This window comes from Euprymna scolopes, chromosome 16, assembly GCF_053919585.1.
Source record: "Euprymna scolopes isolate OS-2025 chromosome 16, ASM5391958v1, whole genome shotgun sequence".
NCBI lineage: Eukaryota > Metazoa > Mollusca > Cephalopoda > Sepiida > Sepiolidae > Euprymna > Euprymna scolopes.
The window spans coordinates 129,244,904-129,268,457 of NC_136497.1; the positions used below are offsets into that span (position 1 = coordinate 129,244,904).

At 33.1% G+C, this 23,554-nt stretch overlaps 1 protein-coding gene across 2 annotated transcripts in view; it reads right to left on the reverse strand.

Moving 5' to 3' along the window:
* LOC145296074 (glutamate-rich protein 3-like) overlaps positions 1-22,701 on the reverse strand; it is a 91,753-nt gene extending 69,052 nt beyond the window's left edge. For both annotated transcript variants that reach the window (XM_080142193.1, XM_080142192.1), the window contains exons 1-3: positions 22,534-22,701; positions 10,619-10,709; positions 770-967 (exon numbers count right to left, since the gene is read on the reverse strand). In XM_080142193.1, coding sequence (XP_079998319.1) covers positions 770-967; positions 10,619-10,709; positions 22,534-22,553 — 309 coding nt within the window. In that variant the 5' untranslated portion in view covers positions 22,554-22,701. The remainder of the gene's footprint in view (positions 1-769; positions 968-10,618; positions 10,710-22,533) is intronic.
* Between the last annotated feature and the right edge of the window lie 853 nt (positions 22,702-23,554).

Genomic DNA, 23,554 nt, shown 5'->3' on the forward strand with positions numbered 1-23,554 from the left:
TTTTCCTTGCTAATGGAGTCAGCAATGGCTATGTGGACGGGTTTGAATTTCCCAACTGGCAGTAATCGTGACTCTCTGCACTGATGATTCCTGAAAGGATGAAACACTAGTGCCTGTAGGTATTTTAAAATAATCATACTAATAATTATGTCTCTCCCTTTAAGACCTTGGTTTTTATTGTTGAGCATTATACATTGAAATGAAATAAATCGGTCACTTAAGCCCACGTGCGCAGATTGTGATGTTAAAAATCATAAGATCACTCTCGGCCTTCTGGATCGATTCATAAAAATGTTAATTTCAACTATATTTCTCGCCGTGGTTAATGTTGGCCAAGCGGCTTGTTCCTTGCTAATGGAGTCAGAGATGGCTTCGTGGCTAGATTCGAATCTCCTGACTGACAGTAAACTGACTACCTGCATTAACGATTCCCAAAAGGATGAAAGACTAGTGTCTGTAGGTATTAAAAATAATTATGGTAATAATTATGATAATAATTATAATAATAATAATATATATATATATATTATATATATATATGTATATATATATTTGAGCAAACAGTTAATAAAATATGTTAAAAAACACTTTGAAATGAGTTAAAAACATATTTAATCTGAAAACGAAACACTAAATAAATAGATAGTCCTTAATCCACGAAGTTTCGAAGAAATACTTTCCTTCTCACCAGAGGGTAGGAATTAGCAAAATCCGGAATCGTCCCAATAGTGTAAAAGCGCTGATAAATGTTTTTGAGTTATTCACTTACCCTGAGTCTACGAATGCGCTCCAGTTTTGCAATCTCTTCCAGCCGGGATTTGATTTCATTTTCATGTTGCCATTGAAGGTTGATGGATTCTTCCACTAGACTTTTCGTAAGCTCTTCTTTTTCTTTTCTTCTCCGTTCAGATTTTATGAGATTAGTTCGATATATTGCTTGTGGTGGTGGAGGTCCATCTCGGTTTACCTAACAACAAAAAAAACAAAAGGAAAACGTTGCCTTCAAAATGCAATTAAAAGCATATAAATTCCAATAATCTATTTATATATATAAAAGACAAAATGTGTAGATTTTGTTTCCGCTATTCTCATATTATTGTTAGTATAAGTTATTATTGTTAGTATAAGTTATTATTGTTAGTATTAGTTATTATTGTTAGTATTAGTTATTATTGTTAGTATTAGTTATTATTGTTAGTATAAGTTATTATTGTTAGTATTAATTATTATTGTTAGTCTAGTTATTGTTACTAGTATTAGTTATTGTTGTAAAATTATTAGTTATTATTGTTAGTATTAATTATTATTGTTAGTCTAGTTATTGTTGTTAGTATTAGTTATTGTTGTAAAATTATTAGTTATTATTGTTAGTACTAATTATTATTGTTAGTCAAGTTATTGTTGTTAGTATTAGTTATTGTTGTAAAATTATTAGTTATTATTGTTAGTATTAATTATTATTGTTAGTCTAGTTATTGTTGTAAGTATTAGTTATTGTTGTAAAATGATTAGTTATTATTGTTAGTATTAATTATTATTGTTAGTCTAGTTATTGTTGTTAGTATTAGTTATTGTTGTAAAATTATTAGTTATTATTGTTAGTATTAATTATTATTGTTAGTCTAGTTATTGTTGTTAGTATTAGTTATTGTTGTAAAATGATTAGTTATTATTGTTAGTACTAATTATTATTGTTAGTCAAGTTATTGTTGTTAGTATTAGTTATTGTTGTAAAATGATTAGTTATTATTGTTAGTATTAATTATTATTGTTAGTATTACTTATTGTTGTAAAATGATTAGTTATTATTGTTAGTATTAATTATTATTGTTAGTCTAGTTATTGTTGTTAGTATTAGTTATTGTTGTAAAATTATTAGTTATTATTGTTAGTACTAATTATTATTGTTAGTCAAGTTATTGTTGTTAGTATTAGTTATTGTTGTAAAATTATTAGTTATTATTGTTAGTATTAATTATTATTGTTAGTCTAGTTATTGTTGTAAGTATTAGTTATTGTTGTAAAATGATTAGTTATTATTGTTAGTATTAATTATTATTGTTAGTCTAGTTATTGTTGTTAGTATTAGTTATTGTTGTAAAATTATTAGTTATTATTGTTAGTATTAATTATTATTGTTAGTCTAGTTATTGTTGTTAGTATTAGTTATTGTTGTAAAATTATTAGTTATTATTGTTAGTACTAATTATTATTGTTAGTCAAGTTATTGTTGTTAGTATTAGTTATTGTTGTAAAATTATTAGTTATTATTGTTAGTATTAATTATTATTGTTAGTCTAGTTATTGTTGTAAGTATTAGTTATTGTTGTAAAATGATTAGTTATTATTGTTAGTATTAATTATTATTGTTAGTCTAGTTATTGTTGTTAGTATTAGTTATTGTTGTAAAATTATTAGTTATTATTGTTAGTATTAATTATTATTGTTAGTCTAGTTATTGTTGTTAGTATTAGTTATTGTTGTAAAATGATTAGTTATTATTGTTAGTACTAATTATTATTGTTAGTCTAGTTATTGTTGTTAGTATTAGTTATTGTTGTAAAATTATTAGTTATTATTGTTAGTATTAATTATTATTGTTAGTCTAGTTATTGTTGTTAGTATTAGTTATTGTTGTAAAATTATTAGTTATTATTGTTAGTACTAATTATTATTGTTAGTCAAGTTATTGTTGTTAGTATTAGTTATTGTTGTAAAATTATTAGTTATTATTGTTAGTATTAATTATTATTGTTAGTCTAGTTATTGTTGTAAGTATTAGTTATTGTTGTAAAATGATTAGTTATTATTGTTAGTATTAATTATTATTGTTAGTCTAGTTATTGTTGTTAGTATTAGTTATTGTTGTAAAATTATTAGTTATTATTGTTAGTATTAATTATTATTGTTAGTCTAGTTATTGTTGTTAGTATTAGTTATTGTTGTAAAATTATTAGTTATTATTGTTAGTACTAATTATTATTGTTAGTCAAGTTATTGTTGTTAGTATTAGTTATTGTTGTAAAATTATTAGTTATTATTGTTAGTATTAATTATTATTGTTAGTCTAGTTATTGTTGTAAGTATTAGTTATTGTTGTAAAATGATTAGTTATTATTGTTAGTATTAATTATTATTGTTAGTCTAGTTATTGTTGTTAGTATTAGTTATTGTTGTAAAATTATTAGTTATTATTGTTAGTATTAATTATTATTGTTAGTCTAGTTATTGTTGTTAGTATTAGTTATTGTTGTAAAATGATTAGTTATTATTGTTAGTACTAATTATTATTGTTAGTCTAGTTATTGTTGTTAGTATTAGTTATTGTTGTAAAATTATTAGTTATTATTGTTAGTATTAATTATTATTGTTAGTCTAGTTATTGTTGTTAGTATTAGTTATTGTTGTAAAATGATTAGTTATTATTGTTAGTATTAATTATTATTGTTAGTCTAGTTATTGTTGTTAGTATTAGTTATTGTTGTAAAATTATTAGTTATTATTGTTAGTATTAATTATTATTGTTAGTCTAGTTATTGTTGTAAGTATTAGTTATTGTTGTAAAATTATTAGTTATTATTGTTAGTATTAATTATTATTGTTAGTCTAGTTATTGTTGTTAGTATTAGTTATTGTTGTAAAATTATTAGTTATTATTTTTAGTATTAGTTATTATTGTTAGTCTAGTTATTGTTGTTAGTATTAGTTATTGTTGTAAAATTATTAGTTATTATTGTTAGTATTAGTTATTATTGTTAGTCTAGTTATTGTTGTTAGTATTAGTTATTGTTGTAAAATTATTAGTTATTATTGTTAGTATTAATTATTATTGTTAGTCTAGTTATTGTTGTTAGTATTAGTTATTGTTGTAAAATTATTAGTTATTATTGTTAGTATTAATTATTATTGTTAGTCTAGTTATTATTGTTAGTATTAGTTATTGTTTTAAAATGATTAGTTATTATTGTTAGTATTAATTATTATTGTTAGTCTAGTTATTGTTGCTAGTATTAGTTATTGTTGTAAAATTATTAGTTATTATTGTTAGTATTAATTATTATTGTTAGTCTAGTTATTGTTGTTAGTATTAGTTATTGTTGTAAAATTATTAGTTATTATTGTTAGTATTAATTATTATTGTTAGTCTAGTTATTGTTGTTAGTATTAGTTATTGTTGTAAAATTATTAGTTATTATTGTTAGTATTAATTATTATTGTTAGTCTAGTTATTGTTGTTAGTATTAGTTATTGTTTTAAAATGATTAGTTATTATTGTTAGTATTAATTATTATTGTTAGTCTAGTTATTGTTGTTAGTATTAGTTATTGTTTTAAAATTATTAGTTATTATTGTTAGTATTAATTATTATTGTTAGTCTAGTTATTGTTGTTAGTATTAGTTATTGTTGTAAAATTATTAGTTATTATTGTTAGTATTAATTATTATTGTTAGTCTAGTTATTGTTGTTAGTATTAGTTATTGTTGTAAAATTATTAGTTATTATTTTTAGTATTAATTATTATTGTTAGTCTAGTTATTGTTGTTAGTATTAGTTATTGTTGTAAAATTATTAGTTATTATTGTTAGTATTAATTATTATTGTTAGTCTAGTTATTGTTGTTAGTATTAGTTATTGTTGTAAAATTATTAGTTATTATTGTTAGTATTAATTATTATTGTTAGTCTAGTTATTGTTGTTAGTATTAGTTATTGTTGTAAAATTATTAGTTATTATTGTTAGTATTAATTATTATTGTTAGTCTAGTTATTGTTGTTAGTATTAGTTATTGTTTTAAAATGATTAGTTATTATTGTTAGTATTAATTATTATTGTTAGTCTAGTTATTGTTGTTAGTATTAGTTATTGTTTTAAAATTATTAGTTATTATTGTTAGTATTAATTATTATTGTTAGTCTAGTTATTGTTGCTAGTATTAGTTATTGTTGTAAAATTATTAGTTATTATTGTTAGTATTAATTATTATTGTTAGTATTACTTATTGTAGTAAAATGATTAGTTATTATTGTTAATTTTAGTTTTGTTTTTATTCTACCCCCCCCAACACACACACCTCCAAACACCCGGGCAACGCTGGGCACCCCCGCTAGTATATACATATAAAGGCAAAACGGCCGCGTGCATTTTTGTATGTCCATGAAAGGTTTTTTCACCAGGCTTCTGTACTACGTTACTTAGAACTTTTTATATACTCCTTAGATTATAATATCTACGATTTGCGAACGGACGTCATCTCTACATTTATTTTAATAGGCTTTTAAAAAGCTTCCTGTGTCGTCATAGTGTAGCGTAAGATGTCATGTTTTTTTTCACTTTCTGCCTGCTTACTAAAATTTTTTTTTTTCTAAACACACACCTACAAATATCCGGGCAATGCCGGACACCCACGCTAGTCTATGATATAAATCTCATTTGTCTGTTTAAATGTATGTATGTATGTATGTATGTATGTATGTATGCCTAAAACTTTCGACAGACGCGACGGATTTCCATGAGATTGGTATCGTTTTGAAGCTCGACCCTTCGGACGACAAATATCGAAAAATTGGCCAAAACCATTAATTCCTTCACCCTCAACTGGGCACTTTTCTACAGGGAGGGATCGCTTTTTTCGCCGATATTTTCAAAATCATCCCCTCATTTCGATTGTCTAGCCTTAATGTAGATCTACGTCACTTCCGGTTTGGCGATGGGCGCAACAGCAAAGACGTTAGGATTTTTCCACGTTCTTTTCCTCTTTCGTTGTACGAGTTCAAGCCTGCCTGCCTACTACCACTTTTTTTTCTCAACACACCTCCAAACACCCGGGCAATGCCAGGCACCTAGGCTAGTCTATATTATAAATCTCACCTGTCAGTTTAAACGTATGTATGTATGTATGTATGTATGTATGTATGCCTAAAACTTTCGACAGAGACGATGGATTTTCACGAAATCGGTATCGTTTTTATCACCCCTTCAGATAACAAATATCGAAAAATTGGCAAACACAGTAATTTCTTCATCCTGAACTGGGCACTTTTCTACAGGGAGAGGTCGCTTTTTTCAACGATATTTTCGAAAGTCATTCCCTCTTTTCAATTGACTAGCCTTAAAGATGTCAAGTTTTTTTTTTTACATTCTTTTCCTCTTTGCAGTATGGGTTCGAGCCTGGTTGCCTACTACCACTATTTTTTTTTTTTTTTTTTGCTCAAAACAAACCTTCAAACACCCGGGCAATGCCGGGCACCCAGGCTAGTAGACTATAAGGAGCGTTCCAAAAGTAATACCTCCTAATTTTTTAATCTGCCCGAATGGATCAGAGGGACTTGCAAATTGTATTGTTATGATGGCTGAACTTATGCATTCATGACCTGAATGCTTCATCTCTCTGTTGCAGATATTGACGGTGTGAGACTCTAAGAAAGCCACCTCTGTCATGGACGTGCATCAGAAGCAGAGATGCCTGAATGAAAGTTTTACCAAACGAGAAAATAAAAGTTTAACCAAAGAGTGTGATACATTTTATTTGTAAAAAGTTTTATATTAATGAGTGTTTAAGTTTTAACTTTAGAAATCATTAAAAACACACTTTGAAACACTTTTAAGCACAAAAAGTTTGACCAAGGATTAAGTAAAGGTTTTACGGATGAAGGAATGGCGGTTTTACTAATAATTAAGTGAAATCAACATTATGCTGATATAATTCTATTTCCGATTTTTTCAAAACTTTGCTAGTATTTCTCAAACAATTAATAACACAACAAATATGTCGGCTGTTGCAATATTTTAGGTAGATAATGGGGTATTTATTTAAATGCTGCCCACATCAGCATTATTTGGCACAAGGCCTGGAAAGTGGGAACCCCGCAGGCTCCCCTAAAGGAGGGGCACTCCTGCAATTTTAAAAATTGCCTGAGTAACCCCGTCGGCATTCCCCGGTCGGGGCGCCTCAGGCAGCAAGCAATAAACTTGCCCCACCGGAAAGCCCGGTGGCATGGCCTGGGAGGGTGGACCTCCTAGGTATTACCCAGGCGGTGTACCTCAGTCCAACAGGTGCTGGGCCGGTTCCCGGCCCCTCACCTGTTGGGCTGAGTGTCAAGTGACGAATCCTTGACTGGTACTACCCTGTCTCCCTGCAGCCGAGGCCGCTAGGAGACACATCCCATCAAAAGAGTGTTTTAATGGGGTATGATCCCACACAGTCGGACGATTCTATTTATAAACGATGCTGCTAAGAACTGACGAATCAAATTAATTCACGTTCTGCTACCAACCAATCAGAAACCAGAATTGCTTCATAAATATTAAACCTTTTCTGGAGCAATTTCACATGTTCTTTCCCGGGTTTCGACACGGTAAGAATATTTTGTTCTGTAGAACTGTCTACTACAAACAAGTCACCTACCAGGACTTGTGTGTAACAGCGAACCATCTGAAACTGTTCTGAAACTCAAAATGGCTTACACTTCTATTTGAAATGAACATTTTTACATTTCAACTTGCCGATATTTTTCTGTATGCATTATCCATCCAAACAAAGATTTTGCTTGTTATAAACCATCCTTGGTGTATGATTACTATTTCTTGTTAATTTCAGTGCTGTGTGACAAGTAGTTATGAGTTTATTGGTTAAATATTTTCACACACACACATGCATACATACGAGATACTTTCAATAATTTTCCAGACTTTTTTCGTATGGGCACTTTTATTGATATTACACGCATGAAACTCTAGTCCCCTTCAAAGTATTCTCCTCCGGCTGCAATGCACTTGTTGTACCGTTCAAACAACTTCTGGAAGGTCCCATGGATGTCCTCTTGTGTGAGCGTGTCAATAACTCTTGTCACAGCCTCTTTCATATCTTCAATTGTCTCATAACGACAGCCTCCGAGGTTTTCCTTGAGCTTAGGGAATAACCAAAAGTCATAGGGAGTAAGGTCTGGACTATAGGGAGGATGAGGAACTGTCTTGATGCTCATCTTGGTCAAATAATCTGTAATAAGGATGGAGTTGTGGATTGCTGCATTGTCCTGGTAGAAATACTACCGAACCAATTTGAAGAGTGCTAGCCTCTTCCTAAACTCCTTTAAAACCTCAACGTAGTATTCCTTGTTGAGTGTCTGTCCAGTAGGAACCCAGTGCATATAGATCATGCCCGTGCTGTCAAAAAAAGGGATCATCATAAGTTTCTGGGTGGATTTGTTCTTTCTGGTATTCTTGGGTCTGTGAGAGCCAGCACGCTTAAACTGGGAATTCTGTCTCTTGGTCACCGGGTCATAGCAGTAAATCCAGCTTTCATCATAGGTTACCAAAGCATCAACAACTGCAGGATCTGAATTGTTCAACTCGACCATCTTTCTGCTGTCATGATTGCGACTTTCTTTCTGATCTCTGAGCACCCTTGAGACAAACTTTGTGCAAATCTCCATCTTCAGTTCCTCATGAATAATTATATGTACAGTTTCAACTGTGCACTTATTGTCTCTATAGACACACGACGATCCTTATCCATGAAATTCTTTATTTGGCCAATCAATTCTGGTGTTCTGACCTCTTATCATCCCTCACAGACTTCCTGCCTTCTTTGAATCTCTTATACCACTCAAAACTGATGCTCAATTCATACAAGATGGTCCAAAAGCAGTCTGAAGCATTCCATACGTTTCTGTGGCATTTTTCCCCAAGTTTTAAACAGAATTTTATTGCATGTCGTACTTTTTAAGTTCCCTCAAGTCCAGATTGCATTTTTGAAATTCACCAGCTGTGGAAATCAGGCTTTTGTAGGGTGTATTCCAATTCCTGCTGTAGCTGTTCATTTGAACCTGTAATCATAAAAATTGGTTATTGATCTCATAAGATGTACAGCAATAATGTACTGATTTTTCAAGAGTTTAGGATAATTTTAAATGTCTGTCCAAAATGTCTTGAAACTGATTTAAGGCACTCTAGTACATCTATTGTTTTATTTATGCAGATTTTCCAAACCTTTTCTAGTATTTCTGAAACAATAACAAAGCAAAACAAAAAAGATCATTCATTCTAGAAAGACGTTTGGTTCAACCCAGCACCATGAACTTCAAGAAAGAAAGAAACAAACAAACAAACTAACTAACAAAGACGCATACAAGCGTTTGTTATTAAAAATAAGTCTTAAATGAATCTTCTGGGAGTTAGAGGTTCAATGGGCGATGTGGTAGCTAAGTGGCTAACGATACGGACTGACAATCTGAGTGCGCCACGTTCAAATCCAGTTCGTTCAAGAGAAACATTTTCACTTAGGGATGTTGGCAGTCTTAACATGGTCATTTTCGTAAGTACCCAACGTATTTCTAATATTAATTATAACTAGAAATATATCAGGGCAATTGGAATAACCTAATTCATAAAAATTAATAAATAAAGATTAAATCATTATAATTATTAAGCAAAGCATAGATTAACAATTTTACTCAGTCATAGCTAACAGAATAAGAAAAAACTACCACAATAATTCTAACAGTAATAACTAATAATAAATAATAATGAATAATAGTAACTAATAATAACAATAATAACTAATAATGGCAATAATATCTAATAATAACAATAATAACTATTATTTACAATAATAATAATAATAATAATAATATTAAATAATGTTAGCAGTAATAACTAATACGAAAACTAATAACTAAAAGTAATAATAATAACTAATACTAAAATAATAACTGATTCTAACAATAGTAATTAATACTAATAATAATAATTAATACAAATAATAACTAATACTACAGTAATAACTAATTCTAACAATAATAACACATACTAACAATGAGAACTAATATTAATAATAATAACTAATTCTAACAAGAAAACTAATTCTAACAACAATAATTACTACTATGAACAAAATAACTAATACTAGCATCAATAACATATTTACAATAACAACCAATTCTAACAATTGTAACTAATACTAACAATAACTAATCACAATATTATTAAAAAATTTTAATGATAACTAATACTTACAATAACAAATTCTAACAATAATAACTAATATTAATTAATATAACTAATATAAATAATAATTACTAATATTTACAATAATGACTAATTCTGGCGATAATAATTAAAATTAACAATAATAACTAATAATTTTACAACAATAACTAATACTAGCAACAATAACTAGACTAACAATAATAACTTATACTAACAATAATAACTAATACTCACATAATACGAGAATAGCGGAAAGAAAATCCAACATCACCTTTCAGTAGCGACGGGTGATTCAGTCAAACTGTGTTTTTTGTGGTCCTAGATCCAGTTTATGTTAACTAATATATGGTGCCGAATCCTGAAATTTCTCTCGGGAGAGAAATTCGTCCTTTATTGAGAACGACTATAGTCAAGGGTTCAGTTCAAAATTCTGTCTTGGTTCCATACTTTGATATAAATCTTTTTATGTTTGACTAAGTGAATTTATAGAAGGTTAGACGTTACATCGGCCGAAACGTTGTCAATATAGAATCCAAGATTAGAATATTAGTCCGAATAGTACAATTAATACAAATAAACACAGACACGTCGTTTTAGATTTAGAAAAAAATGAGTCTCAAATCAACTTACCAAACCAGCTTTTTTCAACTCTTTCCGTAATTGTTTATTAGTAAAATAACCTTGGAGATAGTAGTCATCAAGGCTGTTGTATTCCCCGAAACTGAAATGAAAAAAAAAAAAATTTTTTAAATAAAAATATAAATAAAAGAAAACGAAACATGACGAAAATTCTTCCTTTTTTTTTTTTTTTTTTTTTTTTTTTTTAGGATAGAGTAGCTGACCAGACACGGCGCTACCCGAGATTGTTATCAGTTTTATAAAGCAGAAGATGAGAATCATGCAAGGTTAACTCCCCCCCCACACACACACAAAGTGGAAATTTTTAAATAGGTGTTGCGAGACATGAGCAAGTGGCAACACTGCAAGAAAGTGACCTAAAGTAAGTAAACACTTTGCCATTTTAGAAACCATAGAAACAGTGTCACATATTGTTAGTGCGTGTTCTACACTTGCTTAAAAAGAGTACAAACCACGTCATCACAAAATATGTGCACATCTCTTTCGGAATTTGTGCCAGAAGTTTGGAATCCAAGTGAGGGACAAATGGTTTCAACATCACCCAGAAGAGGTAGTGAAAAAATGAAGATGTTAAGATTCTCTGGGATTTCATGATTCAGTGTGATCGAGAGATAACTCACAGGAAACCGGATATTGTAGTTTAGAACAAAAAGACCAATCGATGTCAAATTATTGATGTGGCTTGTCCAAACGACATCAACTTAACAGGCAAGAAGAATCAGAAACAACGGAACTATCAGAAACTGAGATTACTACATTGTGAAACAAGAAAACTTCCATCGTGACAATCATTATAGTTTTTTGTTGTTTTCTTTTTACATGGAGATCACCACTTATCAAGGCCTGGAAGCCACTCGGGGATAAGGGTTATCGCGTGTACAGTAATCAATGGGATAGTATCGTAGTAATCGTTAGTATTGGAGATTTGATAAAGTGTCTTACTTAAGGGGGGGGCGGTTAATCAGGAATTTGTTTATGCTGGACTTGAAGACATCCAAGTTGTAGTCAGGTGTAAATAGGCAAACGGAAGAGAGTTCCACAGTCGTGCATTTCTAAGAAAGAAGCTTTGCTCATGGAATCTACGCTTTGATTTAGGCACAGATAAAGATGCGCTTGGTTCAATTCAAAGATGATCTTGAGAAACAGTTGAACTCCTTGGAAATCAAGTACAACATCACCGTACTCCAGAAGTCGGTTCTACTTGGTACAGCAAACATCCTGCGTCAGATGCTTTCCATCCAATTGATCATGTGACTATGCTGACTAGCTTTAGTGCGAAAACGTGCTCTTCGGTGAAAATTAACCGGCGTAAAGCATCACAACACTGTGAATTTAACGAGCATGTCGTAATAATTATCAAGAAAGAAAAATCCTTCCAAATCGAAGATTTTGCTGTCACAGCTGACCACAGGGTAAGTATGAAAGAAAAGGAGAAACAGAGCAAATACACAGAGCTTGCCAGTGAGTTAAAAGAGATTTGCATGATGAAGAAAATCCAAATAATACCTATAATAGTAGGAGCACTAGGAACGATTACGAAAAACTTTTAAAAAAGAATGGGAGAAATTTGAAATCGGAGGAATGGCTGCAAAGATACAATGATTAACGATAATGAAAATGGCTGAAATATTAAGGAAAACCCTTGAATACGGAGACTAAAACACATGAACCACATGTGTGAGCCAGACAAACCGTTATAGAGGCAAAACATGAAGTGTTACAGAGAATGAAGAACACTGAAGCTGCATATCTACAAGTACTACATCCCCATCACCCATCCCCTTGTCCCATCACCTCATCCCCTCCCATTGTCCCCCCTCAAAAAAGTGCGATACCAAATAACCGAGAAGGGTCAAGGAGGATGGAAAGGCCGAGGAGAGAGCACTGACAAGAGCTCCACTGGACAAGCGCAAAGAGAACTGAGACCTTGGGGAGGCTTAGTGCCACTCAAATTCCAGTGTAGACCAATGGCTGTTGCAAGCGAGAAATTAATGGTGAGAAGCTGTTGCGATAACGCAAAGTTATTTGCAAATGGTATCAAAGGAGGTGGAGAGTGCTGGACGTCTGGAGAGACTGGGTGTCACTCAGCTTCCAGAGAACACTACAGGTTTTCAATCAGAGATCTATGAAAGCTCTATGTGAGCCAATAATAATAATCTGAAAAGATGGTATAGCTGGAAATGTCTTCTCAATTATTAAATCATTTCTTTCTGATAGGTTCATAAGAGTAGTAGTTGAGGGGCAAAAATCAGAAGCCACAGTATTAATGCTGGTGTCCCTCAGGGGTCCATCCAGGGCCCAACTCTTTTCCTGATCTACATTAATGATCTTCCAAATCACATCCTTACATCATTTGTAGACATTTATGCTGACAACACTACCATTTATGGTAGCACATCTAAGACAGTAAACGACCAAGTTCTCTCCGATTCTCTCTCATCTGATCTTGAGTACGTGGTACAATTGGGGAAAGGAATGGCTGGTTACTTTTAATGCATCTAAAACCAAGCTTCTCTCTTTACATCATCAACATTCTGATCCACATCTGGCATCAATTGAAATGAATGGCTGTCGTCTTCAGGAGGCCTCAAGTTTTGACAAGCTTCTGGGCTTGACCATTACTCCTGATCTTAAATGGAACATGTACATCAAATCTGTTTCCAAGGCCGCTGAAGGGATCTTTCTATCGATCCAGTAGATATCTCACTGCTGATGCAATTCTCTATCTATATAAGAGCCAGGTACGTCCAAGGATGGAATACTGTTGCCACATCTGGACAGGAGCTGCTAGAAAGGACTTGTCCTGCCTTGATAGAGTTCAAAATAGACTTTGTAGCCTCGTAGGAGATGTCCTTTTCTCTTCCCTGCAACCTTTATCTCACAGAAGAGATGTTGCGAGTTTGTCTCTAATGTATCGTTACATTCATGGAAAGTGTTCGACTGAGCTTCAGTCTATGGTCCCTCCTCGACAAACTTTCACAAGAAACACTCTTCTAGCTGTAAACACTATCAATAATTCCCCCCACTCTTTATCTGTGCCTAAACCTAAACGTAGATTCCATGAACAAAGCTTCTTTCTTAGAACTGCACGCCTGTGGAATTGTCTTCCGTTTTCCTGCTTTCCGGCTGACTACAATATGGTTGTGTTCAAGTCTAACGTAAATAAGTTCTTGATGAGCCGTTCCATATAAGTTATCAAATTTACCGAATTGTCATTACTAATGATTACTATATTGTCCAATTTCTACTGTACACTCTTTAACCCTTATCCTTGAGTGGCCTCTTGGCCTTGATAATGTGGTGATTCCAGTGTAAAAAAAAAAAAAAGAAAAAGATACAACAGATAACAATAATAAAAACGCCTGAAATATTAAGGAAAACCCTTGAGTGCGGAGATTAATACACATGATCTGCAGGTGCTGGCCAGGCATACAGAAACTACTGCAGCGGTAAAACACAAAAAAATACCACATAGGATCATGAAAATTGAAACTATATAATTGCATGATTGTAAGTTAACCGTCTGTGGCTTCTCTCGCCCCCCCCCCGCCGTCCCACTCTTTTTTTTTCTTGGTCACCATAAATTGCTGATGCACCAAGTAAAAAAGGGGGGTCAAGGAGAATGGAAAGACAGAGAAAAGAAAGCACTAACCAGACCTCCGCTGGATGAGTGTAAGGACGACTAGTACCATAAAGAGGCTTATTGCCAACCATATTTCAGTTAAGACCAATAGTCCCTTCCACTGAGAAACCAATGGTAGATGATTATTGCGATAATGCAAATTAATTTTTTTTTTTTTTTTTTACACAGTGATCACCACTTATCAAGGCCCGGAAGCCACTCAGGGATAAGGGATAAAGATTGGCGAGGGGGGACCAGAGATTGGAGTTCAGACGAGCATCTGCCATGGAAATAACGATAAAACAAGGACAGGCTTGCAACGTCTCTTCTGTGGGAGAGAGGTTGCAGGGTAGAGAAAAGGGCATCCCCCACTAAGCCACGAAGTCTATTTTGTACTCTGTCAAGGCAGGATAGGCTGTTTTTAGCAGCTCCTGCCCAGATATGGCAACAGTATTCCATCCTTGGACGTACTTGGCTTTTATATAGATAGAGAATTGCATCAGTAGTGAGATATCTTCTGGAGCGGTAGAAGGATCCCACCATCTTTCCAGCGACCTTGGCAACAGACTTGATGTACGTGTTCCATTTCAGATCAGGAGTAAAGGTCAAACCCAGAAGCTTGTCAAAACACGGGGCCTCACCCAGACGAGAGCCATCCATCACAATTGATGCCAGATGGGGATCAGAGCGTTGATGATGTAAGGATAGGAGTTTGGTTTTGGATGCATTAAAGGTAACCAGCCACATCTTCCCCCACTGAACCACGCGCTCGAGATCAGAGGAGAGAGAATCAGAGAGAACTTTGTCATTTACAGCCTTTGATGCGTTGCCGTAGATGGTCGTGTCATCAGCATAGATGTCAACGAATGATTTAAGTATGTGTTTAGGGAGGTCATTGATGTAGATCAGGAAGAGAGTTGGGCCCAGGATTGACCCCTGAGGGACTCCAGCATTTATATTGCAGGCCTCCGATTTTTGTCCATCTACCACTACTCTTATGAGCCTATCGGAGAGAAATGATTTAATTTTTAGAAGTTGTTGGAAGAGGTGGAGAGTACTGGAAATCTGGGGAGACTTATTGTCACTCAGACTCAAGGGAACATTACAGGATGTTTTCAAAGACAATTTTTAGATGATGGCCTGTGTGAAACTCCTGGTTAGTAATAATAATAATCTATATAAACGGTTATATGTCTGTCTGTCTGTTGGTCTGTCTTCATATTTTCAAACTCTATCTCCTCCAAAACTAAAAGTCGCTGAGCGGCGCTAGAGGCCTCAAAAGATTGGATTTTTTTATAATCCGTCCTTTTATGGGTATTTAGCCGGTTACAATTGTTTTTAAGGAGGTCAAAAATGTGTCAAAATTGAAAAAGTCTTTAAACATTGTGTACATTGTTAAGTGTTGAAACATTATGTTGAACAAAGATGGCGGCAGTGAATCAAATCGGTGAAGAATCAATGCCGTCACGATTTCGAGTGTTTAGTAACTCCTAGTAACAAAGATGGCGGCGAAGAATCAAAGCAGTCCCGATCTTGAATCGTTTCAAGACAGAAGCTGACGGCGAACTGATTGAATCCAAAATTCGACATTTTTTATAACTTTTGAAGCTTCTGATTGGTTGATTATTGTAACTGTGGTTATAAAAATGATCGTCCAAATCATTGGTGTCATACCCTCATTCGCCTTTAGAATTCCTTTCTGATGGGGATGGTCTCCTAGCGGCCTCGGCTGCAGGGAGACAGGGTAGTACAGGTCAAGGATTCGTCACTTGACACTCAGCCCAACAGGTGAGGGGCCGGGAACCGGCCCAGCACCTGTTGGACTGAGGTACACTGCCTGGGTAATACCTAGGAGGTCCATCCTCCCAGGCCTTGCCACCGGGCTTTCCGGTGGGGCAAGTTTATTGCTTGCTGCCTGAGGCGCCCCGACCGGGGAATGCCAACAGGGTTACTCAGGCAATTTTTAAAATTGCAGGAGTGCCCCTCCTTTAGGGGAGCCTGCGGGGTTCCCACTTTCCAGGCCTTGTGCCAAATATTGCCGGTGTGGGCAGCAATTAAATAACTACCCTCATTAGCCTTGCGTGGCACGGGTGACAAGATCAAAGTGTAGTATCTGTTCTGACAGATACTGCAAGCTATGACTAGCAAAGACCATATGTGGGGGTAACCCCACATATCTGACCTTGGTCACTGAAGGAGCAACCCTTCATACCAACAGTTTCTAATCCAGCTCCCACTTCCCACCTCTCGGGAGCTGGATCCCCGTTTCCCTCCCCCCTCCCCCTATCTCCACATTAAAAAACGGCCTCCTGCCTAATTTGCTCAGTGGGGAAGCAAATAAATATCCCCATACCCTCATTAGTAGTGAAGATGGTCGCCTAGCGGCTTCGGCTGCAGGGTGACAGGGTAGAGTAGGCGTCAAGGGTCCGTTCTTGACACTCAGCCCAACGGACAGGTACACCACCCAGGAGGTCCACTCTCCTAGGCCTTGCCACCTGGCTTTTGGGTGGGACAAATTTATTGCTTGTCGCCTAAGGCGCTCCGACCGGGGAATGCCAATGGGAGTGCCCAGGCAATTTTTGTTGAGGCAAGAGTGCCCCTCGTTTAGGGGAGCTTGCCTATTCTATCACTTTCTCGACCTTGTGCCAAATATTGGTGAGGTGCGCACCAATCTAAATATCTACCCTCATAAGTAGTCAAAAACATGTTAACATACGTTCATCTCATTTTATTTTTAATTTTTAATCGATTTATAAGCATGTGACGTTGGTACAGTGGGAACGTCACCAGCTTTGAATGCTGCAGTTTTGGTTTCGATTCTAGCTGATGGTATCTAAATACTTTTTTTTTTTTACTTTTGAAATAATGACTCTATAATAATATATACGAAATCCGAACAAATTAAAATATCATATTTAAGCGTATTTTACGCCCGGTCAAAATCGCCCCCCCCCTCGCTGCTACTGCTGCTGCTAATAATAATAATAAGAAGAAATAAGAAAAATAAACAACAATAATAATAATAATGATGATGATGATGATGGATCTTCTCCACAGGTTTTAGGAGCAGTTTATTACCGTTACCGATACAATTGAGGAAATCTAAACACAATTAAATCAAACATATAGAATCTTAAATAAAATAAAATACGTATTAGATACGTTTGAAGCCAAAACAACGCATTATTATAAAATAAACAGACATTTATTTTGTTTGAAATTTATATTGAAATTCATAAATACATTTCGAAGGAAACCTTCATCTTCAGTATGTCTTCCTTTTTTCTTTTCTTTTTTTTTGTTTATTTTGTAATAATGCGTTGTTTTAGCTTCAAACGTATCTAATACGTATTTATTTTATGAGTAAAAAATATATTTATAGTTAAGTTATAGTAAATTTCAAACAAAATAAATATCTGTTTATTTTGTAATAATGCGTTGTTTTAACTTCAAACGAATCTAATACGTATTTATTTTATTCAAACTCAACCAGCGCTTCTATCAAGAAACACAAACTCTAACATATAGAATCTTGTATTCTACTAAAACTCGGAATTTGCTTTTCAACGTCCCAAATTTTAACGTCATGACGTCATTTTTAGCAAGCTTTTCAAACTTAACGACTAAGGCTGGAGTTTTAGTTTCGATTCTAACTGATGGCACCCATGTCATATATATATATATATCATTTTAACTTTTGAAATCACTACTATATACTGGGTGCAATATAATAATCAACGAAAGATTGATTCTATAATAATAAATATGAAATCTGCATGAATTAAAATGTGTTTAAGAATATTTTACAACCGTGTTAAACCGGAAGGTGTGGTACAACTATATATTGGGTAAAATATAATAACAAATAAACAATTGGCCCTATAATAAAAATACGAAATCTAGATACGTTAAAATATCATATTTAAGCGTATCTTATGAGCAGGCAACGCCAGGCGGCCTTCTAATTTTAAAATAAAAAGCACAACAAAAACGAATTGGTATTATATATATATATATATATATATATATATATATATATATATATATATATATAGAGAGAGAGAGAGAGAGAGAGAGAGAGAGAGAGAGAGATGTTTTTATTTGTTTTTGTTAGCGATATTTGTTCTTGAATGAATTCAAACATTTATACGAAAGTGCCTTTTTACCTAAATGCTTGTTGGGAATAATTTTCCCATTGACCAATCTGGTACCCCCTTTAATGGGGAGCGGCATATATATTATTCTTTAAAATATAATTATCCACTGACACGTGTTTCGTCGTCCACGACTCATCAGGATCCAGCCACTCTGATGAGTCGTGGAGGACGAAACACGTGTCAGTGGATAATTATATTTTAAAGAATAATATATATATATATATATATATATATATATATATATATATATATATATATATTATTCTTTAAAAAATAACTCTACAAACTCCCATTTTAAAGAAAAACTTTTTACAAAAACATCTGAAGAGAGCACACGCACACCCTAAGCTCGAAACGCGTTATAAAAATATTTTAAAATAATATGATGAAAACCTTTAAAAAAAACCCACAATTGTTGATGGCTACACTCTTTTAAATATACATTTTTTTCTCTCGTTGGAACTACACAACCATCACTTTAAATATATATATATATATATATATATATATATATATATATATATATATATATATATATATATATATATATGCGTAGATCATCGTATAACGATTAGATCACTGTCTGTCTGGCGTAAATGAACACTTAAAATTAAGATGTTTAAAATTCAACGTTATTTCAAGCGGTTAATGGTAGCCGAATGGATTAGGTCTCCGCTAATCGAGCCAGAGATGTCTCGTGATACGGGGTTCGAATCGTTCGACTGGTAATAATCATGACACCCTGCACTGAAGATTCCCGAAAGGATGAAACAGTAGTGTCTGTAGGTTTTTAATTATTATAGTAAAAACTAATTATATATATATATATATATATATATATATATATATATATATATATATATATAATTAGTTTTTACTATAATAATTAAAAACCTATATATATATATATATATAATTTTTTTCTCCCTAGGGGATTAGACAGAGGGTGAACTGGCGGTTAAAAAAAAGGCCAGCACATTAAAGGAAGTGCAGTCTAAACTACAAAGAAATGACTGAGCAGCACCCTCGGCATTTCCCGATAAGGATACCTCAAGCGATTTGAAACAAACTAACTCTTTCTTGAGTGTTCGACAAAAGCAAAATAAGGAAAGTACAGGGTGGGGCAGAGCAACTTGCTTTTTTGTTTTAATTAATATTCCGAATAAGCAAGTTGCTCTGCCCAACTCTGTAGAAACTGAATCTTGGGTCTCCTTCAGCAACTGCGTAACTCTTGTTTTTCTTATTTTGTCCTTTAGTCCTCCATGAGTGATGTTTCTGACAAAGAGGGAAGAATTGCTATTTTCTAAGTCAAAATCTATCTGACACATCGTTGGCTAGTTTTTACCTTGAAGTAATATATATATATATATATATATATATATATATATATATATATATAGTAATTTATAAAATATATATGGCGATTAAGCTACACTGAATATTCTGCGTTTCATCCACTATAGGATTCGTCAGGCTTATGCGCGAATTCTGTGGTTGCTAACTAGCTCTACCTACGTATTGAGCACTTTTGAAGTAAATACTTAAAGTTTACGCATAAATCTATACTTTCGTATATTAATTTTATGTGAGTAAATGAAGTAGTTATATATATATATATATATATATATATATATATATATATATATATATATATGTATGTATAAAAAATAAAAATGTATGCAAAATCCGACCCCGCATTTTGCTAATTCTTACCCTCTGATGAGAAGGAAAGTATTTTTTCGAAACTCCGCAGATTAAGGACTATCCATTTATCAAGTGTTTCCTTTTCAGATTAAATATGTTTTTAACTCTTTTTCAAAGTGTTTTTTTAACATGTTTTATTAACTGTCTGCTCGTATATATACTCAGGAGCAAAAAAAAAAAATGGGCCAAACAAATTTTATACATTTTATTGCACTAAAAGCTATATTGAACAAAGAACAATTGAACAAGGAAACTTAAACGAGTCTAATAGCACAGAACAAGACATTTACTTTAATAAATGCTTAGGATGGAATCGCATTCTCTTTTGATTTCTTTAAAAAATCAATCCTTTTAGATATGCTCTCAACCAAAGTGAAACACTGTGAAGAGGAGATGCTATTCCATTCGCTTTGCACAGCTTCCCACGAGATATTATGGACCAAATATTATCGATTGGGTTTAAATCGGGGCTTTGACCTGGCCAAAATATCACATCAATTGAATTATCAGAAAACCATTTTTTGTGACTTTATCAGTGTGCAGGGGCATTATCACGTTGAAAAATAATGTTCTGGGATATTTTATGCAACTGACGATTTTATGCAACTTGGCAAAAATCTTTCTTCAGTTCTTCGATTGCACCGTTTGGGAGCATCGGGAGCATCTTGATTCATCTAACCAGAAAACATTCCTGAACCAGTCTGTATCTTTCTTGCCATAATACGAGAAAAATCTCTTTCTATCGTTGATGTTTTTCTTAGATAAAAATGGCTTCTTTGCACACCTTTTAGAGGGAAATCCCATTTCTTCCATTCGTCTAGATATTGAAAATTGAAAGAAAATTTCCAACTCCTGTTTTGAATTCTTTGCTATGGTCAACATAAGTTTTCTTTCGATCGTTCAAAACAGTTAATTTAAGCCTGTGGTCGTCCTTCAGAGTCGATGCTTTAGGGCGGCCAGATCCAGATTTCCCTTTTACCAAGCATTCGACTTCGAACCTTTGATTAATTCGTTTCACTTTTTCGTTCCTTAAAATATAAAAAATCTGTAAGTCATTTTGTATCCGCCTTAATTCTGCAATTCGGTTTTTTATATCCTTGCCAAGAGGCAGTCTTACCATTTTTGGGATTAATTTTTTCACTTATTATTATTTGCTATGATAATAATGATCTGAAAAATAGAAATTTTCAGTTAAAATTAACAAAAATTCATGGGAAAATATTGAAAAATCAATTTCTTCTTTTCTTTCAGTCTTGGCCCCGTTTTTTTTTTTTTTTTTTTTTTTTTTGCTCATGAGTGTATATATATGTGTGTGTGTGTGTATGTGGTACTTTTGCACTTATTGGACTGTGTTGAAATAATGTTATTTATTTAAAAAGCCATTCTTAACATGGGGAGAGGAGGGTGTTTTTGTGACTATTATGTACTTTTCACTTTACAATTTAATAAAAAAAAAAAGATATCATAAAACTTTAATTTAACTTGAAAATACTATTTAAAAATAACATGGTTCAATAAGTGCATCAGCACCATACACACACACACACACACACACACACACACACACACACACATATATATATATATATATATATATATATATATATATATATATATATATACTAGCAAGGAGACCCAACGTTTCCCGGGATTGAATGAGAATCAACGAATGTTTCATGCTTTCAATACTTTTATTGTTATGAAAATTGGTAAAATTGCCCATTTTTCAATCAAATTAATTGATTGTCTGCTGTAGTCGGATGCTCACGACGATACACCAGGAGGTAGCTTCACATGCCTCCCCCGCAGTGACTTAGTCTGCAATACATTGTAGTCTTAATTGCACTGTAGAGAACCTACAATTAATTCGATAAAATATTTTTCATATAATGGCTTGAATTTAAGTTTAAAATGCAAAAGGTAAGTTTCATAGTTCAATTGTGCTCTCAACAGAAACCCTCATTTCGAATGTGCCCCTGTCATATCAAAGAATCTACTATTGATTTTATATCCTGGGTTCTTCTGTTTGCGCAGTGATAAAATTCTAAAATGAACTTGTGATATTAGGTTGTTCTTTTTCTAATCGGATAATTTTTATTATAAATTTTTAAAACTTATTGGGGGCATTCCAATACAAAACCTATCTCAGAACACTGCCAAACACATAAAGTACATTTGTGTGAAAGTTTTTTTGTTTTTTTTAAGTCGTCCCAACCGTTTCGGAGTCCATAGGGAACGAACACACACACACACAGTGCCTTTCATATATAAGTAGAGATATACATAGCTTCTTACATCAAGTGGCTTCATGTCTTGAATAGAGCAATTTCCATTAAAAAAAAAAAAGAAAACGTCACTATTTAAGCAATTCAAAAACGAAAAGAAAGTTCGCTTGATTGAAAGTATATATTTGTAATACTTACCCTCGGTTACTCGAGTACATGGCTAGTATATATTTCTTATTTATTTCACTTTTTGTCTTATGTTTTCCTTTTTTTCCCCACTGCTTGGAATGTATTATACGAAAGAGTAAAAAAAGTCACCGTCGAAATTTATTAAAACAGAACTACTGATTTTTATCCAGAAATAAAATTTATACCTGAAAATAAATGACGTCACAAAAGGAGCTTCATTTATTTATTTATTTATTTACTTACTTATTTTATTGCTTTTTCTTTAAACGTTGCCAGAAGCTTCCATTGATCTTTTATGACGTCATTTATTTATATAATTACTTAAATTTGGGTGATAATCATGTTTTTATAAGCAAGCATTTCCTTGAAAATGGATGATGGATGACGTTGTAAAAGATGAGGGGTTCATCTGACCTTAAGGGTGTTCTTGTTTCGCATTCTCATACCCATTAAGGATACGTCATTGACACTCAGTATGATAGAGTCTGGGCAATTTGGGTAGGGTAATTTTTTTTTTTTTTTTCTGCCGGGCTGGGGTTTAGTTCTGCAAAGTCCTAGAAGGACCACCTTCCTAGGTTTTATGTTCTCTTTTTAAGAAGATATTACTTTATTGCTAATCGCCTGAGGCGCCCCTGCCAGTGAGAGAGATAAATACTAGCTTGTTATTTGCTTATGTAACAAGAGGTAAAAAATGTGAGGAAAACCAGTTCTCCACAGATTCGTTGGCAATCCCTAGTAAGAACGCCTCAGATGACTGGCAATAAACACCACATTCTCAAACAAGGAGGTAATGCTTTGGAGGGTACTGCATCTCCTGGAACTGAGCTGGATCCTACCTCATCCCAACAAAAGAAAGACTGTTTCTGAATTTTTGAGATGCAGATTGGTTATTCGTATTATTTGGATTTTTCAGACGACTCTTCTCATACTGAATGTTATTTTCACAATGTTTCAATTGATGTAACCTCCGACCTTCTTCAGGTATATCTTGTCGAACTCATTAAATCTTTCAAGCAAACACAGAAATCTT